Below are 20,671 nucleotides of genomic sequence, written 5' to 3'. Positions count from 1 at the left end.
ATTTGTGAAGCCAACACTCACCGAAAGCATTTTGGCGCATCCTCTACGCTCCTAATGAGATGCACACGTTACTTGCACGTCGACTGCACAAAATACAAAAGCCAATTTTGTATAATGACCAAGTATGAAATGTCGCGGCAGTCTTGCAGTGCACATTTCATGCTTACAATGCGTACACAGCGCTAAACCCTTTGTCGCTGCATCAGTGGCCGCACCTTACCACTGCAAAATCTCAGAATCGGTACTGTTGCTATATTCTCGGGCAACAAGCAGCCCAGCTTCAGGAACTAATCGCCGGCGAAAGTGCAATCCGCCAAACTAGCCCGACAGGTATAGGCGGCACAAACTATGTGGACTCATTGTAAAAAAGAAATCATGAACTTCAGATATTTTCATGTTATACATAAACAAGCAGCTGATGTGGCACTTTCATTTGGAAATAATGGGTCTACTGCAGTGGAAGCATCCTTGATAGTTGAGGCTTAATCTTCTATTCTAGTCCCGTCTGTCTGCGTGTTTTGAGAAATTGGCTCATAGCATTTACTCAATTTACCAGCCAAATTTTATCAATCGTAGTCGTTATCGTTATATATCGTTATATTGGATGCAATAATAGGAGTTATCATTATATATCGTTATATTGGATGCAAATTAACCTCTCCACATTTGGATGCAAATTCAATGCAAAAAACACCGCATATCCACGAAGCGAATGAGTGGGCGAAGCACCGGCCGTGGAATTTCGCCGGAAGCATTCTACGGAAGCCGGAAGCTGGCTTCCGGTTCTGGCTTCCGGAACAAATACGAACACAAATACGAGCGACCACTTGCATTGTGCATGTTTTTTTGTTAAGCGGTGCTAAGGAAAGGGTCTTGAACATTGAGGTGTGGGTAAATTGAATCCTCTGCGCACTCAACGTTGCGTGTTCCCAATGTGCCAAGTATTGCTACAAACGATGACGTAGCTGAAGGCACCATTCTGTTTGACACCATGTTTTATAGGCTGTGTTCTGTGAGTCATGGCAAAACAATTTTGCAGGTTGTGCGGCAATAAATCCATATTTATCTAATGCTAAATTACCTAATGCTAAATCAATATATAGGCTGATGATGAAGGTATCATGCATGCAATGCCCCTTAGATGCGAAATTACAAGGATTGCACACCAACCTTCATTCTCCACAAGTAGAAAGTTACCTATCAAAAAGGGGTCAGGCATGTAGACACAATCTCTCCAATGTTATTCACTGCATGCTTAGAAGAAGTATTCAGGCTCTCATACTGGTAAGCCTTAGGACTGAGGATCAACGGAGAATATCTAAGCAAGCATCGGTTTTGGCACGTTTTACGTGCCAAAACCACTATGATTATGAGGCACACCGTATTGCGGGCACCGATATTAATTTAGACAACGTGGGGGTTCTTTTGACTGTGAACCCAAGGCATAGTACACTGGCGTTTTTGTACTTCGCCCCCATCAAAACCCGGCCTTCTATAATATGCCATAATTATGCTGTATACCCAAATGATCGAATTTTGAAATAGTATTTCTTCAACATAACTGTCATTGAGTGGAAAAACGTTACTAAAATTGTCGGGGAGAAAAAATGAGTGGGCGAAGCACCGGCCGTGGAATTTCGCCGGAAGTAATCTACGGAAGCCGGAAGCTGGCTTCCGGTTCTGGCTTCCGGAAACAGAACCGGAAGTGGAACCGGAAGCCGGCTTCTGGTTCCGGAAGACGGAGCGTAAATTACATAATATATATATGAATATATGTTATATATTACATGTTATTCATGAAGCCGACGGCGCTTTAACCTGGGCGTCGTCTGCTACAGGAACATTCTAGGTGGCGCGGGCGGCTGATGTCGCTACCTTAAACATTATGGAGGGACCTTAACCCTTTCAGCCCTGGAATTTTTATTTTCTACACAGATTTTTTTCGTTTGGATATTTGATACCTCAAGGACTCTAGAAACTTAACTAAGCAAAAAAAATTCATTTCTGCGATTATTTACCGATTTACATCTACGTCGTCAAAACCGCACATCAGGGCTGAGTGGTTGCGAAACAGCGAAAAGTTGGTTTATTGCTATGTGAAAAGTACAATATAGTTCCAAGCACAAATTTCATCACTTATGCATATGGAATGCTCGGAAGCAGTTTCGAGACTTGGCAAGACACACATGCACCTTACATTTCTCACACATTATACGCGTTTGTCCCGTGCAACCCTCCAGCTTACACCGCTGCTCCCTGCTGTCAGAGCGAATAGGCCAGTGTCCCACCTCGTCGTATCGCACATCTCGCACAGGCCTATTTTCGGTATATTTTGCTTCCTTAGAAGGTTGCAAAGGTGAGAGCGATGGCCTTCCGCGTTTTCTCACCTTCGGCAGGCTCTGGACTCGTGCAAGGGCTTCTGCAATACTCAGAGTGAAGTCGAGCAAGTCCAGCTGACTGGCAGACGTCAGCCCTCGTGCGACTGCATCTCTTCTGTATTCAAGCCATGCATTCACGACTGAAGCATTGATAACATGAAATATCATCCTCAGTGTCCATTTTCGTGACCGAATCTTCGTGCGGTAGAGTGCCACTAGGAAGTTTTATCAACTCCACCCATGCTGCTGTTGTACATTCTTACAACAGCAGGGCGTTCTACTTCTATGTAGCACCCATCTTTCTTGCTCCAGCGCTTTGCGGTGTCTTCATCATCGATAGCCACAAAGTTCGATGCCAGAGTCACAGCCTTGTTGTCGTACCATCGTGTGACCGCCACTTTTCCATCTTTGCTGACCACAGAAGCGGAAGAACCGCGACCTTTTTTCTTTAGATTTTTCTCCGGCTCCAGCGGGCATTTTTGACATCGGTTGACTCGAATTGTTCCTGCAGCAAATATCTTCTTATCAAGGAGCATGCGCAGCAGAGGCAGTGACGTAAAATAATTGTCAAAAAATAGCTTGTGCCCCTTGTCGCAGGGAATACGGTGAGCAAGCTGTGACACTATAGCGCCTGTCACGCCATACTGCTGTTTTAGGCTTTCGTCTAGCCTTGTTGTTGACCCCTGATAAGGCAGGGAAGAATACACAATGCCAGACTCTCCACACAGCATGAAGATTTTTACACCCCAGGGGTGTGGCTTGCCTTTCACATACTGCTTTATATCGACCTTTCCTTTGAAGGGAACAATTTGTTCATCGATACACAATCGTTCCTCCACCTTCAAGGACCGACACCTTGCTTCAAATTTATCAAGAAGGGGTCTCACCTTCCAGAAGCGATCCTTTGGGTCCGGCAGAGACACGTCAACGATGTGCAGATTGTTCCTCAGCTTTTCGAAGCGGTTACGTGAGAGTTCAGTGGATGCCACCAGCCTAGTCTTCATTTCCGGCTTCCAATATAACCGTAGCCTTGGGTATCGCATCACGCCCATGATCAAGTGAAGAGAAATCAGCTGTCGGATTTCCTGTTCATTTGTACCAACGCATCTCCCTTCTTGCAGTAAAGAATACTGGTTAGTTCTTTCTGCCATGTCAATGAATATGCTCTTGGGAACGTAGTGACTGAAGTAGTCCCACGGTGAGGGCATCTCTTCGTTAGTATTCAAAGAAGGAAGTTCGTCGCACTCAAAAGATGTGTCTGGCTTTACGAACTTCTTTTTAGTCCAAGCTGCTGCCGGCACCTCGCAAACATCGTCCGCACTTTCCTCCTCGCTGTCAGCATGTTCTGGCTCGGGCTCCTCAAGATCATCACCGCTGTCAGAGGAATTGTCTATTTCTCCTTCTAGATCAGACAAATTACCATTGTCCAGTTCATGAAAAAGTGCATCTGTGCTTTCTTCTAAATGCCTGCCGTAGAACGAGGATGCTGGTATACCTGGATTAGGTGCACCTGTAAAGAAAAAAAAAAGCTCAACGTAGCCGGATGCCAACGCAAGTCGCCCGCCCGCCAGCACGCGATGAACAACCACAAAGCCCTGCTGTCGTCAAAACCGCACGCAGAAAAAACGCCTTTTTGCAAGTAATCCGCGCATGCAGTGACAATAATTCAAGTGCCCGTGTTATGGGCTATCTGTTTAGATTTTATAAGAAAAATTACAACGTGAAATATGAAGCGGTTCATCAATTACAAAAGAAAGAAAAGCGCACGTACCTGCCGATGCGTCTGCCATGTTTGTTGTTGTCGTTTCTTCTTCCTTCAACGCTCCTCAGGGGGATCACATGACTAATGATGGCGATGGCACTAGCACTTCCAATTGTACGACGAAAAAGAAAACCAGCAGTTTTGGTTCTGTTTTCACGTTCAAAATGAAGTTTTTGAGTCGTGTCGTCATTTGACGACGCCAGGGCCGAAAGGGTTAAGAAAGAGCACAGCTGCGCCTCTAGCGGGAGCGGCGAGTACTAGCGTGGCTACGACGGCGCTACAAGGGACAAGGCTCGACCCTAAGGAACTTTTTCTGCTTTCGTCATGTCTTGTACCTAACCTGTTACGGTCTCCCACTGATACGGCAGTATAAGTAAATAAATAAATAAGTAAATAAATTTTCATTTATTTACCCTGAGAAACCAATGAAGGGCATTACATGATCAAGATTGTGATAATCATAACATGACAATCAAATTCTCATGTAAAAGTGAACCTATACTGCTTATAGATTGATGGAAACCCCTGCGTAAATGAAATTGCAAGCAGAATCTATCCCTCAAAAGCATTCAGATAGTTCGAAGTGCTCACATTAGTACACTGTCGGCACGTAATGTGAGTAGTGACAGTGTCCCGTCACAATCGATGAATTATGTTCGGTACATACCACTGGCGACAATAGAGGCGCAGAAGTGGCAACCATGGGACCACACGACGGCGGCGCACGCGAATGGTTGCCACAGCCGGAGTACCAAGTCCTATCTCCGTCAGTGGACGGTCTGCAGGCATGATGAAGACGGCGACGTTGAAGAACGCGGCCTTCACACAATGTTCAAAAGTGCTTTTTGCACCTAACTAGATTGGCATGGCTAAATTCAGTGCTGACGACCTGCATTCATCGCCAGTATCGTTACTCAGCCGCCATGTGACGGACGGACGTTGCATAAGTTTGTAAAAACGTAGTTATATACTAGTTTCGAGTAATCTTCATTTTGGTGCTAACCTTCATCTGACACAAAGAGTCATGGTTATTTGGTTGTAGCCTTCAGGCAGTTTCTATGCCCTCGGCACGTGTAGGTAAGTAGTTTCGGTGGGGCGAGAATGCGTTTTCTAAAAGATGTCAAATTGTCACAATCGATTGATAAATGTAGCATACTGTACCCACCCGTGCCGACACCTGGGAGAAACTCCGGTCGGTGATGAGCACATGACGGCGCAGCACGCGTCTGATTGCCAGAGCGCATGCATGCGCTAATTCCGTCCGCCTTCGCCACGTGGCAGTCTGCGCAAAGAGAGTAACGTTGAGGTGAGCGGCGTGCACAAAGCATTCTGACACACATTCGGCACGGTATGGTGTATAGCCTCCTTAGACCCGAGCAGAACTATGGGATACAATCGCTCTTCGAGGTTTCGCAATGTATTTAATGACGCGCGCCCGCTCAATTATTAATTACAAAAGACCGAGTGGGCAAGTTAATTTTTTCAGAATACGGGTACCATGTGCACTTGTACCTGGTAGGGTTTTTGACAGTTTCCTTTCATTAACCCGTCAATGAAGAGTAGCAGTTGTAAGCCGCCTGAATGCATGTTTTTTTTTTTTACTCCAACATAAGGTAACAACATGGTACCTACGCGGTACCTACTCATACCAACACGTGAATCCCAGATACCTATAGACCGTGCGTATTTCCATGTCCTGCTTTCCCATGACCATATTATTGCTTGATGTCCCGACAACATTCACCTCCCGGGAAAACAAGTACAACTAGCTGTATAAAAGCTATTATAACAACATATTGATGGCATTGTGATGCTTGCCACTAAAATTTCTTGGGTACTATACAGGACGCAACGGTATGCAAAAATTTTTCATCACGAAAGGGTCACTTTGCTGTCTAGTCAGTACTCGTAAACAAACGTTCTAGAAAGTGCTCATTTTGAAGGTCAGATCATACATTGATTTTGCTTTAAAAGGCGCGTTTTTCTTGTTCAACTACATTTTTTTCTCAACTACAGCAAACCAGATCCAGTTACGCCGCTGCTACACACTATCTTCAAGCATGAAGTGCGCCACTGCTGGCACAGATGACCGATTTCTCATCATTCTCTTTAAGTTTGCGTTGAACCCAAGTATAGGCGGCGAAGCAGCGAGAGCTGCGCTGTCGTCGCGGCCCGGTAGCGTTGGTGCGCATGCGCTCTGAACATGGTGAGAGCGTTCTCTTTCATTCCTGCCTTATATAACGGTTGAGCACGTCTGTATATACCCTTGTTTATTCATATCCTTTCCAATTCATGCTTATATATATCTTAAGCTGTCGAAAGCCCCGTAGCAATGGTGTTACGCTGCTGAGCTCGAGGTCACGGTCAACATTCCGAACGCAGTGCATGCATTCCAAGAAAGAAAATGCAAGAACCCTCGCGTACCGTGCATTGAGTGCATGTTAAATAATGCCGGGGGGGGGGGGGGGCACTTTAGAACTAGAGTCGTCTGCCATGGTGTGGTGCGGAGTGCTTTACAAAACTGGGCGCCTTTACCTTTAGTCGCAGCGCAATGACCGTATAGCTCAGCGCAATCTCACAATCAAGCTTAGGCGCTAACATCTTATATGGCGCTGCCCACGAGCATTATACCAATTGTGGCATCTCTGCTTTCCTAAATAATTGGTTGGCAAATGGACACACTGTCTGTTTAGACTGATAAGCTTCTCATTTAAAAAAGCATTTACTACTCATTTACCGTTATTTGATGTTTAATTGCGGAGAAAATGAAGTCACCGGCAGCCAAGCGCAGCGACCTCAAACATAGTGACATACTCTCTACAATTTTTTATACTTTCAAATATTCCCGCAGGACTTCCGATTAAGCCCTCTGGAACAACACTAGTTACCGATAGACAGCTGGCACCAGTTCTACAAGTTCTGCAAATGAATTTTATTGTGAAGTACAAAAAAGTCCATATATGAGCTCGACGAATGGCGCACGTTATTTATTTCTGAACACATTAAGAATACGTGCCTACAGTATACTACGAGAAGATTTTCTTGGCTAACCCGACTGTCAGAAAAGCACGACAGCAAGTTTTCTAGGGTCCTGAACGAACTGCTGCCACAGAGCGGATAAAAGGCTCTAAGGGGCCCCCTTTCGAGTTAACGTATAAGAACGACCCAGCGTTGGGTCGTGGCTTATATCTACCCATTAGTTGTATATATTTATCTGTTGATCTACTACATATTTATATATTGATCTACTCATTCTCACTCTTGGAGGACAGCTCGGAGCGACGACAACCGCTGCCTGCGATGACGCTGTCGCTAACGAGTAGATGACGTCACGTTCGTGGGGCACGCGACTGACTGGAACAGCGGATTCAAGAAGTACGGCTCCACAACGGCACCATCTGCGTGAACACGGTGACGATGTCACTGAGGTGTGAGACTTGAAAGCTGTGAAATTTTATATGCCGCCAAGACCACAACAGAAATATCGAGTGCTACGGTTGCTGTGGCGCGTCGAGAGCATTCTTGTAGATCTCAACCATACGGGCATCAGAAGATCACGTGAATCTATGTTAACGTGGCTAATGCCCTGTTTAGTCCAAATATATAGGGGGTGCTACCGCTTCATGCAGATAAGAAAATATTCAGAAATATACAGATAAACTGCTCCGGGTGTGCCATTAGAATGCAGCGCAGGTCGGCTAATGTAGGCGCAAACAAAGAATGGGTAAGGAAAATGTAACGGTGTGAAAATGGGAAACTAATCAGCTCACTATCCAATTAAATAAATATCTAACAAATATCTGTTACAATAAGATATTTACCTAAGGTATGTTCTAACAGATATTCTCCCTGAACCATATCATTCTCCGAATAAAGCGAGTACTTTCTAGAGGCGTTAGGCTATTTGTTTAAGCTGACGTTTATTTCCCATTGTTTCTGCAAAATTGTTTCAAACCACATTTCATAATATTTGATTGTTTGCGCCATTCAGGCTAAATCGGACTTGCCGACTTCGTGGCCCAACAAGCTGCTAGGGCGGAAAGTTAAAATTATTTTGCAGAAGCAAATGCAGTACCATATCACGGAAATTTACTAATCGAGCTTATTTCACACTGCATTATTAGCAGTATTAGATGAAAAAAAAGCTAACGACTGCGCCATGCCCTAATTTCTCGCTTTCTCATCTCTGCAAACGAAATGACTTGGCTATGTTTATGCATGCTATTCCCCGATAGGAGAGATTTCGAGCGCATCATAGATGTTCTCTTGTGTACGTTTGCTTTCTTTACACTCCTAATTCATCACCACAGTTAGTCAAAAGTCTTGACAGCTGCCTTGGTAGTCTTGCAATAGTTGTTTACTTTATTTTGGCACGCATCTCCGAAAGAACGGCTGTCATTAGGTTCTTCCTTCTAATCGGTTGTGGTAGACGTGGACTAATCTAAATGGTCTTCTTGGTCACGCGCCGACGGGATGTTGGGACGCTTCCGACGGGCTCCCCGAAAGAGCTCGGTTCAGATGCACCAGGAGACCAGGTCACAGCAACTGCTGCTCCGAAAACTTTGAGGACGCTTAAGCTTCGCCTTTAAGAGTGAAACGCGATTGAGGTTTTCGGGCCCTGTTCGCATAACATATCTACCTATGTGTAGGCTTCACTACACCACACAATGTGGGACAGCCAGCGTTTAAAGACCAAGCTTACACCAATCCCCTTAAAGAGGGCTTCACCTTTAAACACAAATGCATTGCTGGGAAGGCATTTTTCCAGAGGCAATATAAGCCGTCTTTTATCAAAATGAGAAGGCCCTAGGACCTTTGTTACCCCTAGGCGCACGCGTGTCCAAAACGTATTAGGCAGGCTAAAAAATCAGTATGACCTGCCGAGGACGCGACCGCCATCTGGATCGTATTTTAGCAAGTAACATACCCAGAGACGCACCTGTTGTATGGTAGAAATGCTGGAAAAGGGGTCTGAGTTGTTTGTGTTATATTACAACCCGACGCTATCATGTCTGCAGGTTGTGGTTAAGTCGTGCTTTACGATTTTCTGACAGATATTACTTTGAGGATTTCAAAAGGGATGATTTTATTGGCAGGGCCACGCCCCCGACGCCGACACCGAATTTGTGCGACACGGGGCCCTTAACGCTTTCGCGTTAAAATACTACTAGGGAATTTTCAACTAATACTTCGAGGGCATCATTATCTCTTCGATGCGGAAAGAATAAACGTCTACGTCTAGCACGCCACACTAGTGTGACCAAGTGAAACCACCTGCGTGTGATTTCCTTAGATACGACTCACTTGCTCTTTATTAGCATACAAAAAATGATTACTTCCTACTTTACCCTTGAAGTTCACGAAGTGGAATACGATGTCGCAAGGATGACCTACGGTATTCAAATGGCGTACCCGGAATATATGCTTCCATTCCACCATATTTTTCGAACCCAAGCCCCGTGATTCTTTCAGCACCTTTCAGAATTGGCTGTAATTGTCTCTCTTAAGAACAGTCTTTGTCTTGCACGTTTTGCACGGAGGTACCATATTGCATCAAAGATAGCTTGTAACCATGCTTGTGGGCATTACTGGTTTCGTCCACGATAAATACGAAGCGGGCGTAGTCTTTCTTCTCTGTGTTGTACCTTCCGAGTGTACGCTTGTTGGTCTCGTAGATATGTTGTTGGTCTCGTAGCTTATGTAGACTCACTACCCTTCACATGTAAATAGTTGTATACACGTTTGTGTACTACGCTTTCTTCTTTTAAATATATCATGTATGTCTACAGAATACGTTTGTGTACCAGGCTTCCTTTTTAAATATATCATGTATGTCTACAGATCTTATTTCGATAGTTGCCAAAAACAGCAAAATTAAAGAGTGTTAGCGAGTGCTCTTATGTTCGAACACAAATACGAGCGCGCTTTAACCGTCACTAAGTGCGCAGCACATGAGTGAAGAGGAAATTGTGAAGCTAACACTCACCGAAAGCATTTTGGCGCATCCTCTACGCTCCTGGTGAGATGCACACGTCACTTGCACGTCGACTGCACAATACAAAAGCCAGTGAGAGCACTGTATGTCTCCGTGCTAGTTTTCATGCAAGCACAAGCCAATCTTTATCAATTCTCTCTATTCATACGAGGTACACGTTGGTGGCCTAAGCTTTACTATGATGGATAATGACGCTTCAAAGCGAAAATTCGGGTCTTCAGCGCCGGTTACCTTGCAAGCTTTTTTAGATTGGCATTCGATACGGAGCTCAACGCCGCACCATCACGGCCGCACAAGAACCGTTGCAAAAATACACTTAGAAGCTTGGCTGTGAAACACCTGCAGCTCAACTGCTCATTGTAATGCAAGAACCAAATGTTCTCGAATGCATGCCAAATAAAACCATATGCACCGATTATTAAGCGCAGTCTGCAGCGTATACCGTTACAACTAAAGCACTGGGTTGCCCATTATTGCTTCTGGAACTATAAGTTCTGGCATGCATTTTTGCACGGACTTTTCGCCCTTTCGCTTGTGCAATCCCATTGCAACCACACCACTCCGTGCTTGTTACTGAACTATCTAAGGTAATTAAGCGCTGCTTTTATAAAGTAACACATTGGCATTAGGAGACGGCGCAGTGAGGTGCACTGGAATTTTCGTCACCTGTTTTTAAGGTGCGACTAAATTAATGGGGCTAGTTAGGGCACTTTCATAATTGTTTGTGCTATACGCGCAAGGCGGCAAAAAATGACGCCGAGGACAAATTCTGCTTTCGTACGTTTTTTTTTATATGCGTACTTACATCAGAAGCCCATCGAACCCAGAGAAGCGTGTAGGACTTTTGAGATTGTGTGCGCAAAACCGACAATATGGTTATCGTGGCATGCCGAAAACGTCGCGCGAAAGTCGCGCAAACGTCGCGCGAAACGTCTTCCGTCGCGCGAAAGGCCGTGGGGGTACGGGAGGGAGACTTTTAGCTGCGGCACCAAATCGCTAAACCGGTCAACTTGACTGGTTGGATTTGTATTGCGTTTGTTTCAGTAATACGAAGCATTATTTGTGCTACCAATCATCAAAGCAAACGATATGAAACTTGCACATCAACCACAACCCGCGAATTCTATGCGGCACACCTACCCACCATATTTGTTAGTTGCCGACGGAAGGCGATTAAAGCCCGTGCTCGTGCAGCTGGCATTTGTCAAGTGTTATAGTTCACAGTGTGGCACTACATATTGTTACGGAGCGTTTGGAGAGGACCGTGCGCCCACGAGAGAGACGAAAAGGAAGTGGCAGAAGGAAGTGGCTCCCTCCCTCTTTGTGGGCAGCAAATCAAAAATAAGTCGCCGACAGCCAGCCGGTGTTTTCCCGCCCGGTAAATGGCGCCAGACATTTACAGGATTGATGACATAATGAGAGCAAGTTTGAATTAACCTCTGCACTTGCATTTTGCACGTTTTGTTTTACGGTTTGCTGAGAAAGAAGCAATGTTGCGTTTGTTGTTTAATTTTCAAAAGCCGATTTCAAGCAACTGATTTTTCACACGATAACGAAGTGGCATCCAATCCACTCGGCATTGCACCGTGCATTTTTTCCTTTTACATTAGAAATTCACTACGTGCACATCACATGAGTGAGGAAGGAAGTATGAACACCACACTCACAGAAAGCATTTTGGCGCATCCTCTATGCTCCTGAGGCCATGCACACGTCGTTTGCACGTTGCCTGCGCAAAATACCGAGAAACAGTGAGAGCGCTGTCTTACGCTTCCTTTTTGCTAACAGTACATCAAATATAAGGCTACAAATATTACCTATGGAGCGACATACCGAAATAATCAAAGTTTTAGCGATTGCCCTTATATTTAACACAAATACGAGCTACCTTTAACGTTGGGTGTTCATTAAGTGCACATCACGTTAGTGAAGAGTCAAGTAGGAACCCAACACTAACTGAAAGCATTTTGGCGCATCCTCTGCTCCTGTTGCAGTGCGCCCGTTGCAATGCACACGTTGTTTGCACGTCGACTGCACAAAATACAAGAGCCCGTGAGAGCACTGGATGTCTCCGTGCCAGTGTACATGAAAAGCATAATCGAACACCACCTTGACAAATTTATGTTTATCGCTAGATGTCTTGACAACCAAAAGCTTCCCTGAAGCTAGTCAAATGCTTGTATCGAATTTGTATAAAGATCACAAGCATCGAATTTGTAAAAGATCTAAGTATGAAAACATTGCGGCAGTATTGCAACGCACATCACATACCTATAACGCGCCCATAGCGCGAGACACTGCAGCGTCACAGTGACGAAGGCAGTGCTCACTCTCATTGGCGGCAACTTACCACTGCAGGATCTCCCAATCGCAACTGCTGCCATATTCTCGGGCATATTGAGCTACGGCAACCTCTCCGTACATATTGCGTCTACTCACTTTATTGCGCCGAGTACTGCTGCACACGACGACGTAGCTGAAGGCACAATTATGTTTGACACGCCATGTTCGAAAGGCTGTGTTCTGTGAGTCATGACGAAAGAACAATTTCGCCTTCCCTCTCGTACTGTTCTAATTATTTCCTCTTACGTGTGCTCCGAGCCACTGATTCAATTCTTTTGATGGAAAGTCAATATGACAGGTTGTGAGCAATTATGAGCACTCACTAGAACAAGCGCAAGGTATCATTCTAACAGCTACGCTTTGCTTCGACAAAATCCGCAGCACCTCGGAATAAATGTACGCAACTACAACGCGTTCATAGGCTACTCATCAATTGTGATGTCTAAAGGGATAACACCACCAGAATACCAGAATGGAAATATAATTCCCTGCATGCTGCTCTTAGCTTCTGCATCAGCTTCAAAGGTATTTATTTTTGCGTGTGCTTAAGTTTAACGAGTTTTTGTTGACACTAGTATTAGTAATAGCACCACGCTTAGCTCATTTTATCACAGGGCTGCACGTTGTGATACAGTTGCCCCCGATACAAGTATGTATTATAATACGATGTCGATACTCATCCACAACATCCACAACGGCACAATATTTCTGAAAGAACGAGGTTCATTTCGGTGACTGCACGCTGAGTATAGCCACAATCTTTTTTTTTTGGGAGGGGGGGGGGGGCTTTATTGCCCAAGAATTGTGTTACGTTTGCTAAGAAAGAAGCAATGTTGCGTTTATTTAATTTTTACAAGCCGATTTCAAGCAACTGATTTTTCAACATGTTGCCATCTCCGACGTTTAGTTAACGATGAGGTCGGTCCTGTTGTGAGAAGAGATAACGGCAGGTAAGAGTGAAATATGCGTCAAAGCGTCAAACAACCTGTGTCCACAAGCAGACAACATTCGTGCACAGTTCTCACCAACGGCATTGGCCTCAGCAGTGACGAGTGCCACGAGCTCCTTTGCTCAACGTCGACTGCCTTTCATGGGAGCATCCAGGTCCACTCGCGTTCCTTGGAGGTGGATGCCACAGTAGACCGCAGCATTGCTGCTAGAATGCGTATATGAAGGTCAGAGCATTAAAGCTCACTTCACCAAATGGCATTCCACAGAATATTGCTATATATCAGAAACCTCGCTATGTTTATTCCACATTCCGTTTCACATATGTTGGAATGTTATGGCGAACGCCTTTTCATATAGGTAAAAGCAACTCAACGCAGAAGTAGAGCACTACCGAGATCAGGCAATATAATACCGTCACAGAACGGTATTTTCGAGTAAGCCTTGTAAGTTCCACAAATAAGCCCGTCACCCAACTAGCTTCGGTAATAGGAAGCACAGCGGGAGTAGCTCAGTCAAAAATCATAACACCTTCTCTCCACAACAGTGCAACAAGGTTATCGATATTGTAGCGCGTATGGATGGCAAAGGCTGTGCTGTGTAGGGACGCTGACGTAGACGTCGTGAGGGTCACGATGGTGCCTATTAGAAAAATATAACTTTTACGGAACGGGAATACGTATTTATTTATGTATTTATTGATATTTTTATATATTAACACCCTCATAGGTGACAACGCGGTAGTGACGCAGTTTCGAAGTAGGTTTATAATTGGTTTGTTAGTGCTCTTCGAAAAGTTGGACTTTGCGAGGCGAAGGTACGTGAACTTTGAAGCGATGATCGACACGTGCGAAGATACAAGATGCTGGCGTAATGTACCGGCACATGACTCGTGGTTATGATAGTAGATTGTGTTAAAGAGATGAGGAAATTTTCTTCGGGAAGAGAGAAGGGGAATGTCAAGAGCAAGTTTCATGTTAGTAATGCTAGCAGTACGATGGTAATTCTTAACAATGAATCGGACCGATCGGTTTTGCACACATTCGGATGTTTATTAGAGTAGGATCTTTATTAGAGTAGCATGAGTAGGATCTTTATTAGAGTAGCATGAGTAGGATCTTTATTAGAGTAGCATGCCCAGAGTCCCATATCGAGCATGCGTATTCGAGGTTAGGTCTGACATAAGTGACGTTGAGTTTTTTTAGTTTCGGTGGAGTTAAATAAAAGTTACGTCTGAGGTATTAGTATTATGAAGTACGTAGGTGGGGCAAGCTGACTGGTTACGGGAAATTCTCATTGTGTTGCATTTAGAAGTGTTTAGTTCCATTAGCCAAATCATGCTGGAGTTTGTTATCATGCTATCATGCTGCAGTATTGTTACTGCTTTCAATCTTGCGGTATATAAAAATCGTCAGCAAATAGACAAATGGAACTTGCGATTTGGTTAGGAAGATCATTGATATAAACTAAAATTAAATTGTTCTCTCGTAAATTGCTCGTTACGGGAATATGTCCGGCGTCAGTATTGCTGCAATTTTTTTCACGAACAATTTATCACACACTAACCGCCACGGCGACATTTATTTTAATCTCATTGGTGTCGCACTTCACAAGCCCCACCGGTAGCGCATGATTTTCGCACCGCGTCAGTAACGTCCAAACCGTGTGGCGCTTTGAATCCTAAATGGGTGTCCTAATACGAAACATTTGGTGTTTAAAATTATTTGTGACGATAGTCTTTCCTAAGGGAATGTACAGTCAAGTACGAAAATACAGAAATGCAGAAGAGGGCTTTTTTAACACTGTAACAAGTCGCCGTGCCACTGTTTCTGCGGGCACGGTTCCCGTCTGCGTGGAACACGTTCACCATGTACGCACTAAGCTCTTACGCGTGTCAAGTGCCAGCACGTAAAGGTGCAATCTACGCGAAGCTACCGGCTAGTACATACTGCTTGTCCCTGGTGACAGACAGCATGCAACTGCCATTCATGCGCAGATGATAGTAAACAACTCAAGCACGCGACCGACTGGCACTACTACTGCACCACCTGCGCAAACACGGCGACGTTGAGGTCAACGAGATATGCGACCTGTGCACAGAATGCTGCAAAGCTTCATATACAAATAGTAGCAGAGAAAAATCCGGTCCTATATTTGCCTTCGTGTGCCGAAAGCATGAATGTTCAGTCAGCATCGCACTCGTATACACTGCACGCATTTTTTGTTCTGCATCTCATGTTTACTCGCGTCAAATGCTTTTTCCCATGCATAATGCATGGAATTGTTAAGAAACATGTGTACTAAGATCATTTCATGTGTGGTGGGCCGGGTGTAATTCTGTCGTTTTGCCATACTGCCACTGTACGGGTGGCATGGTCTAATCAGGCAAATGTTTTTCTTTAGCCGTGCTCCATGAGACAATTTGTAATATTGTCTGCAAATAAATAAATAAGTAAATGAATTTAATAAACAACTAAATAAATAAATAAATAAATAAATAAATAAATTAATAAATAAAGAAATAAATTATTAAATAAATAAATAAGTAAAATAAATAGATTATTTAAATAAATAAATAAATCAAGGAAGCAAGGAAGGAAGGAAAGACCATTTAGATTCCTATATTAGCATTATGTTAGTTCTACGTCATAGCCATTTCTTTGTACCCGTAAAGAGAACACACATTAACACTATAGGCATGATACGAATCCCTTCCGATTGCGAAGTGCTGTCTTTATCTGTTCTGAATGTGTCACAGTGTACAGAATAGTATCTACTCAGTATCCCGTCTTCCCTGTGTTTTCACTTGAAGATGGGGTTATATAAAGGTGTAGATAAATAGGTGGCGCTAGATGAAGTTGCGCTATGAAACATTTTGTTCAAATCCTCTTTGATGGTTTCGGCACAATTACTTAGGACGGTTAAAATTATTTCTGTGTATTTATTTTCATGAAGCCCTAGATTTCTTTCAGCGTTATCAAAGGCTGGCTCTCTTTATGAATACTCTTGTTTGAGTGAATTAGCTGTAGTATGCTCACCTACCAACAATACTTTCTCGCATGGAGGTATACTCAGTTCTTAGGCACAAAATCACCACAATAAAAAAAAAGTACGAGTACCAGGGAAAAACAAAATCAATTTTTTGGGGTGTCTAGGGTATGTTATTTTCATCCAAGGCATTCCTCCAAGCACTATTCCCGTCAAGCGTCAAATCGATTAAACACAGGCAATGCGGCACCGTCAATATAGCGCGCACACACACACAAACAAAAATAAACGACACCTACATCATTCTGTGTATGTTTCTTTTAAACTAAAAAAAATTCTATCAAGAGCAATGCTGTCGCCTCAACGTCATTTGGTCAGGAGTGAAATTCTCGGATGCTCGTGAAACAAGCTGCGGCATTTTCCGTGATCCCTTAAACAGGAAAGTTACTCCAAATAGGACGCGCCCATTTCCGACAAGTGCACATTTCTTACCCATTCTTTTGGCCAGAGTTGACCAAGACGGCAAGGCAAGCAAGCTGTCCGCGGAGGTGGATGCCACAGTACCCCGCGCTGCGTGCGATAAAAGCAGAGCTCAAAAAAAGAGAACAAAACACCGTGAACAGAATTTAAAACGCATAGAACGAGTGAAAGTTGAGCAAGTTAAGTAAAGATTCCTGGCAGGTGCATGTTGGACCCGTTTACATCATAACCTCGTGGCAGGTGCATGATATGCTAAAGTTGCATGTTGGACCCGTTTACATCATATTTTTATTGTTCCATATGTGTTCCGTGTTTTCACGCAGACTTTCAGTGTATCAGAAATCGCAAAGCCTTTCTTGGCAAGTGCCTCATGTGCAGCCGCCTTCTTAAATTACGAGTATCGCGGCCCAATCAGGCAAATGTTTTCCTTTAGCCGCGCATTTGCAATTTCCACAATTTATGGTTTCCTACCAGTGTTCGCATTCATAAATGCATTTTATCTTGAAGCCCATGCTGGACTTGATCTAAATGACGCCTGGCGTGAACCTGCCCAGGGTGCTTCATTCGGCACGTCGGAGTCACATTCACGGGTCTGAATCAGTCTACTCATGAGGGAGTTACTGTCTCACCCTAAACTATGCCGCTCCCGGCTTCCACAACTGCGCATGCACAGAATATACCGGGTTCCGATTATACCGAGGACGTTCCCGCTGTATACCGGATTTTCATAAATACATGTCACTGCCCAAGCTGCCCGCTTCGTTCCTAATTCGCAAGAAAAGAAATTCAGTCATCGCATTGTCTCCTCGCACGCTGAGGACAAAGTGTAAATGCTCTTTTATTACCAGTGAAATCGGTCGTTTCGACGCACCTAGGTTAGAGGGACGGCATCAAGGCGTGGAAAGTTTGTCGATATACACGGAACAGATGGTGCCTCATGACTCGGCTGTAGGGCAGCAGAAATTTCGCCAGACTCGATTTCAACACACAACCGTTGCGTATTGCTAAGATAAAGAGAAAAAGACTTCTTGCCATTTCCATGGAAGCTCCCACTAAGCGCGCCTGCGGCGCGGCCTCACGAAGGTACCAGGTCATGGTATAGCAGTCTGCTGGCGATGGCTCTCCAGGCACACTGCTACGTAGCCTGTTGATAAAGAGCGCGAAAGTTAGTTGCCGTACAATCGGATGGCGAGCTGGTTCTCAAATAAAAACAGCAGACGAATCATTCGCAGGTTTATACCAATCTTAGTGACAAGTACATTAAAGAGAGAAACTGTATAAAAGAATTATGCTGTTCGTCGGAATACCTCCGTATTCATAAATGCATCTCATCTTGAAGCCCATGCCCGTGTCAAGCATGGGATTCAAGTTAAGATGCATTGCTAAGATCCTTATACTTAACGTAACGTTGATAGTCTTGCTAAGATGCATTGCTAAGATCCTTATACTAAACGTAACATTGATAGTCTTGAGCGTATTCAGAGAAAGGCTGTAAGGTTTATAACAAATTTACCGCGTCAGACTCACCCTCTAATTTAATGCCAGCTAATGGCATAACACTTTTACAGGCACGAAGGCAAACATTTAGATTACAATTTCTTTCCGAACTTCTGAAACAAGCTAGCTCTAGATCTATCACCGTATTTATCACCCTTAACTAGAAGGCCCACCAGACACCACCAACAAAATGCGCTGACGCCATATTTTGCTCTAGCTCCATACATGATTGGAATTGCCTTACTGAGGCAAGTGATTGAGACTGTCTCACCCTAAGCTATGCCGGTCCCGGCTTCCACAACTGCGCATGCACAGAATATACCGGGTTCCGATTATACCGAGGACGTTCCCGCTGTATACCGCTGTACATTTTTTTCCTGTATCGGTATCACTCTTTTGTTGCTATTTGTTTTGGATTTTGCTGCTTTTTTTGCTTGGACCTTGAGTCCACAGTATTGAATAATAAAATAAAAAAATTGCTGAATAAGATGGTTGGTTCGTGATTCATAACCGACGCCCTCGTCATGCGGTCGCGTCAGGGCTTCTGCGTAAGATGCATTGCTCGAACAAGCATACATACACCACACACACATACAGCACACACACATACACCACACACATACACACACACGCACACGCAAGGAAACGCAAGGCACATCTCTATTCGAGCGAGGTGCACGTGTTATTCAAGTTTTACTATGATGGATCATGACGTTTTTAAGTTAAAATTCGGGACGGAAGTTAAAATTCGGAAGTTAAATTCATTGTAACGCCAGTTACGTTGTTAACTGTTTTTCGAGATACCGAGTTCAACGCCACACCTTCACCGCCGCATAGGAACCGTTGCAAACATCACCTTAAATGCTTGGCTGTGAAACGCCTGCAGCTCTGTTGCTCATTGTAATGAGATAATCATGTCTGCACACAGTCTGCAGCGTATGATTTTACAAGTAAGTAAAGCACCCGGTTGCCCATTTTCGCTTCTTGATAAACTGTCAGTTCTGCCATACATTTTGCACGGAAGCGTCACCTTCTCGCTTGTACAAGCCCTTGGCGGTAAGCGCTGTTCTTATAAAGCAACATTGGTATTCGCATTATGTCACCTGTTCTTGACGTGTGACTAAATTATGGGGCTAGTTAGGGCGCTTTCATAACTGTTCTGCGCACGAAGCGCGGAAAAGAAGGAAACGGATGACGGGAATAAGTGTATAGTTCTGCTTTCGTTCATTTGTTCCCTTTTTTTTTTCTATGCCTATTACGCATCAAAGGCCCTCGCACCCCGAGAAACGTGTAGGATTTTGTTGATTTTACGTGCTAAAAGCCACAAAATTATGATAATCTAGGCACACCGAAATGGGAGACCCAGGAATAATCTTGAACAGCTGTAGCCACTAAGTGGCAAAAGAACTACAAACACGCACGCTTCGTTTATTTCATTACTGTACCTCAATTTAAACGCTCATTTTTGCATTCGGCTCTTTATCGAAATGCTGCGCCACCGCCGCGCGGTGCACTGTAAGCTAAATTACACCCTTAAGGGTGCATTGGGGTGCAAATTGGGATGCAATGTCTACAGCTCGCACTATTACACTTTTATACGTGTGAGGGCGCGAGTTGGAGACCAATTTACACCCTCGATCATGCACCCTCGAGGGTGTTATTTAGTTACCATTGTAGCGAACCCGCTACTTAAGCACCAAAACTGGCAGCTCTGGCCAGAACGCGGCGTATAATATTCGCTCGTTGTTAGAACATTATGTACGAATTAATGCATTTAAGTATGTGTGTATACCAGTGTGTCTGGTAATGTATTAACGGGCTGCAAGATAAAATAGCTAAAAAGGTGTATCGTGCGAGACAGTGCGCTTATGGGTTGGAGTGGGTTCTTGTTTACTCATTGCATGTGGAAGGAGTTTTTGTGAACTCACCCATCCGGACCGAGCACTCACTACTGTACACGCCCCTTACTCTACATACATAGTTCCTGATTCTATTCAACGCGCTAGCATGATTCGTATCCCTCATGCTAGTGCGTATGTCAGCTCGTAATGGTGCCCCCACGCGATGTTTTCGCTATGCACTCACCCCTGGTCACGCCACGGACTGCAGCAGTGGCTGCGGCCACGCCACCGAGAGCCTAACCGATCAGCCTAACCTATCCTAACAGTGTGCTTGGTTCGTGGTAGGTTCTGTTGCGATGGCAACAGAATCTACCATGGCTTAAGCTTTTCGCGATGATCCCGTGAACGCTGCCGATGTTTGATCACTTAGTGACGCGTC

The 20,671-nt window shown here is 44.4% G+C and overlaps 1 protein-coding gene across 1 annotated transcript in view; it reads right to left on the bottom strand.

The window, feature by feature from the left end:
• LOC119452354 (uncharacterized) overlaps nt 1-20,671 on the bottom strand; it is a 92,578-nt gene that overhangs the window by 29,356 nt on the left and 42,551 nt on the right. Inside the window, exon 12 of the mRNA XM_049667703.1 lies at nt 12,093-12,166. Coding sequence (XP_049523660.1) covers nt 12,093-12,166 — 74 coding nt within the window. The remainder of the gene's footprint in view (nt 1-12,092; nt 12,167-20,671) is intronic.

The sequence above is a fragment of the Dermacentor silvarum genome, chromosome 5 (assembly GCF_013339745.2).
Source record: "Dermacentor silvarum isolate Dsil-2018 chromosome 5, BIME_Dsil_1.4, whole genome shotgun sequence".
NCBI classification, from domain to species: domain Eukaryota; kingdom Metazoa; phylum Arthropoda; class Arachnida; order Ixodida; family Ixodidae; genus Dermacentor; species Dermacentor silvarum.
The sequence above is the reverse complement of the archived record's forward strand: the minus strand, read 5'-3'. Positions and strand labels throughout refer to the sequence as shown.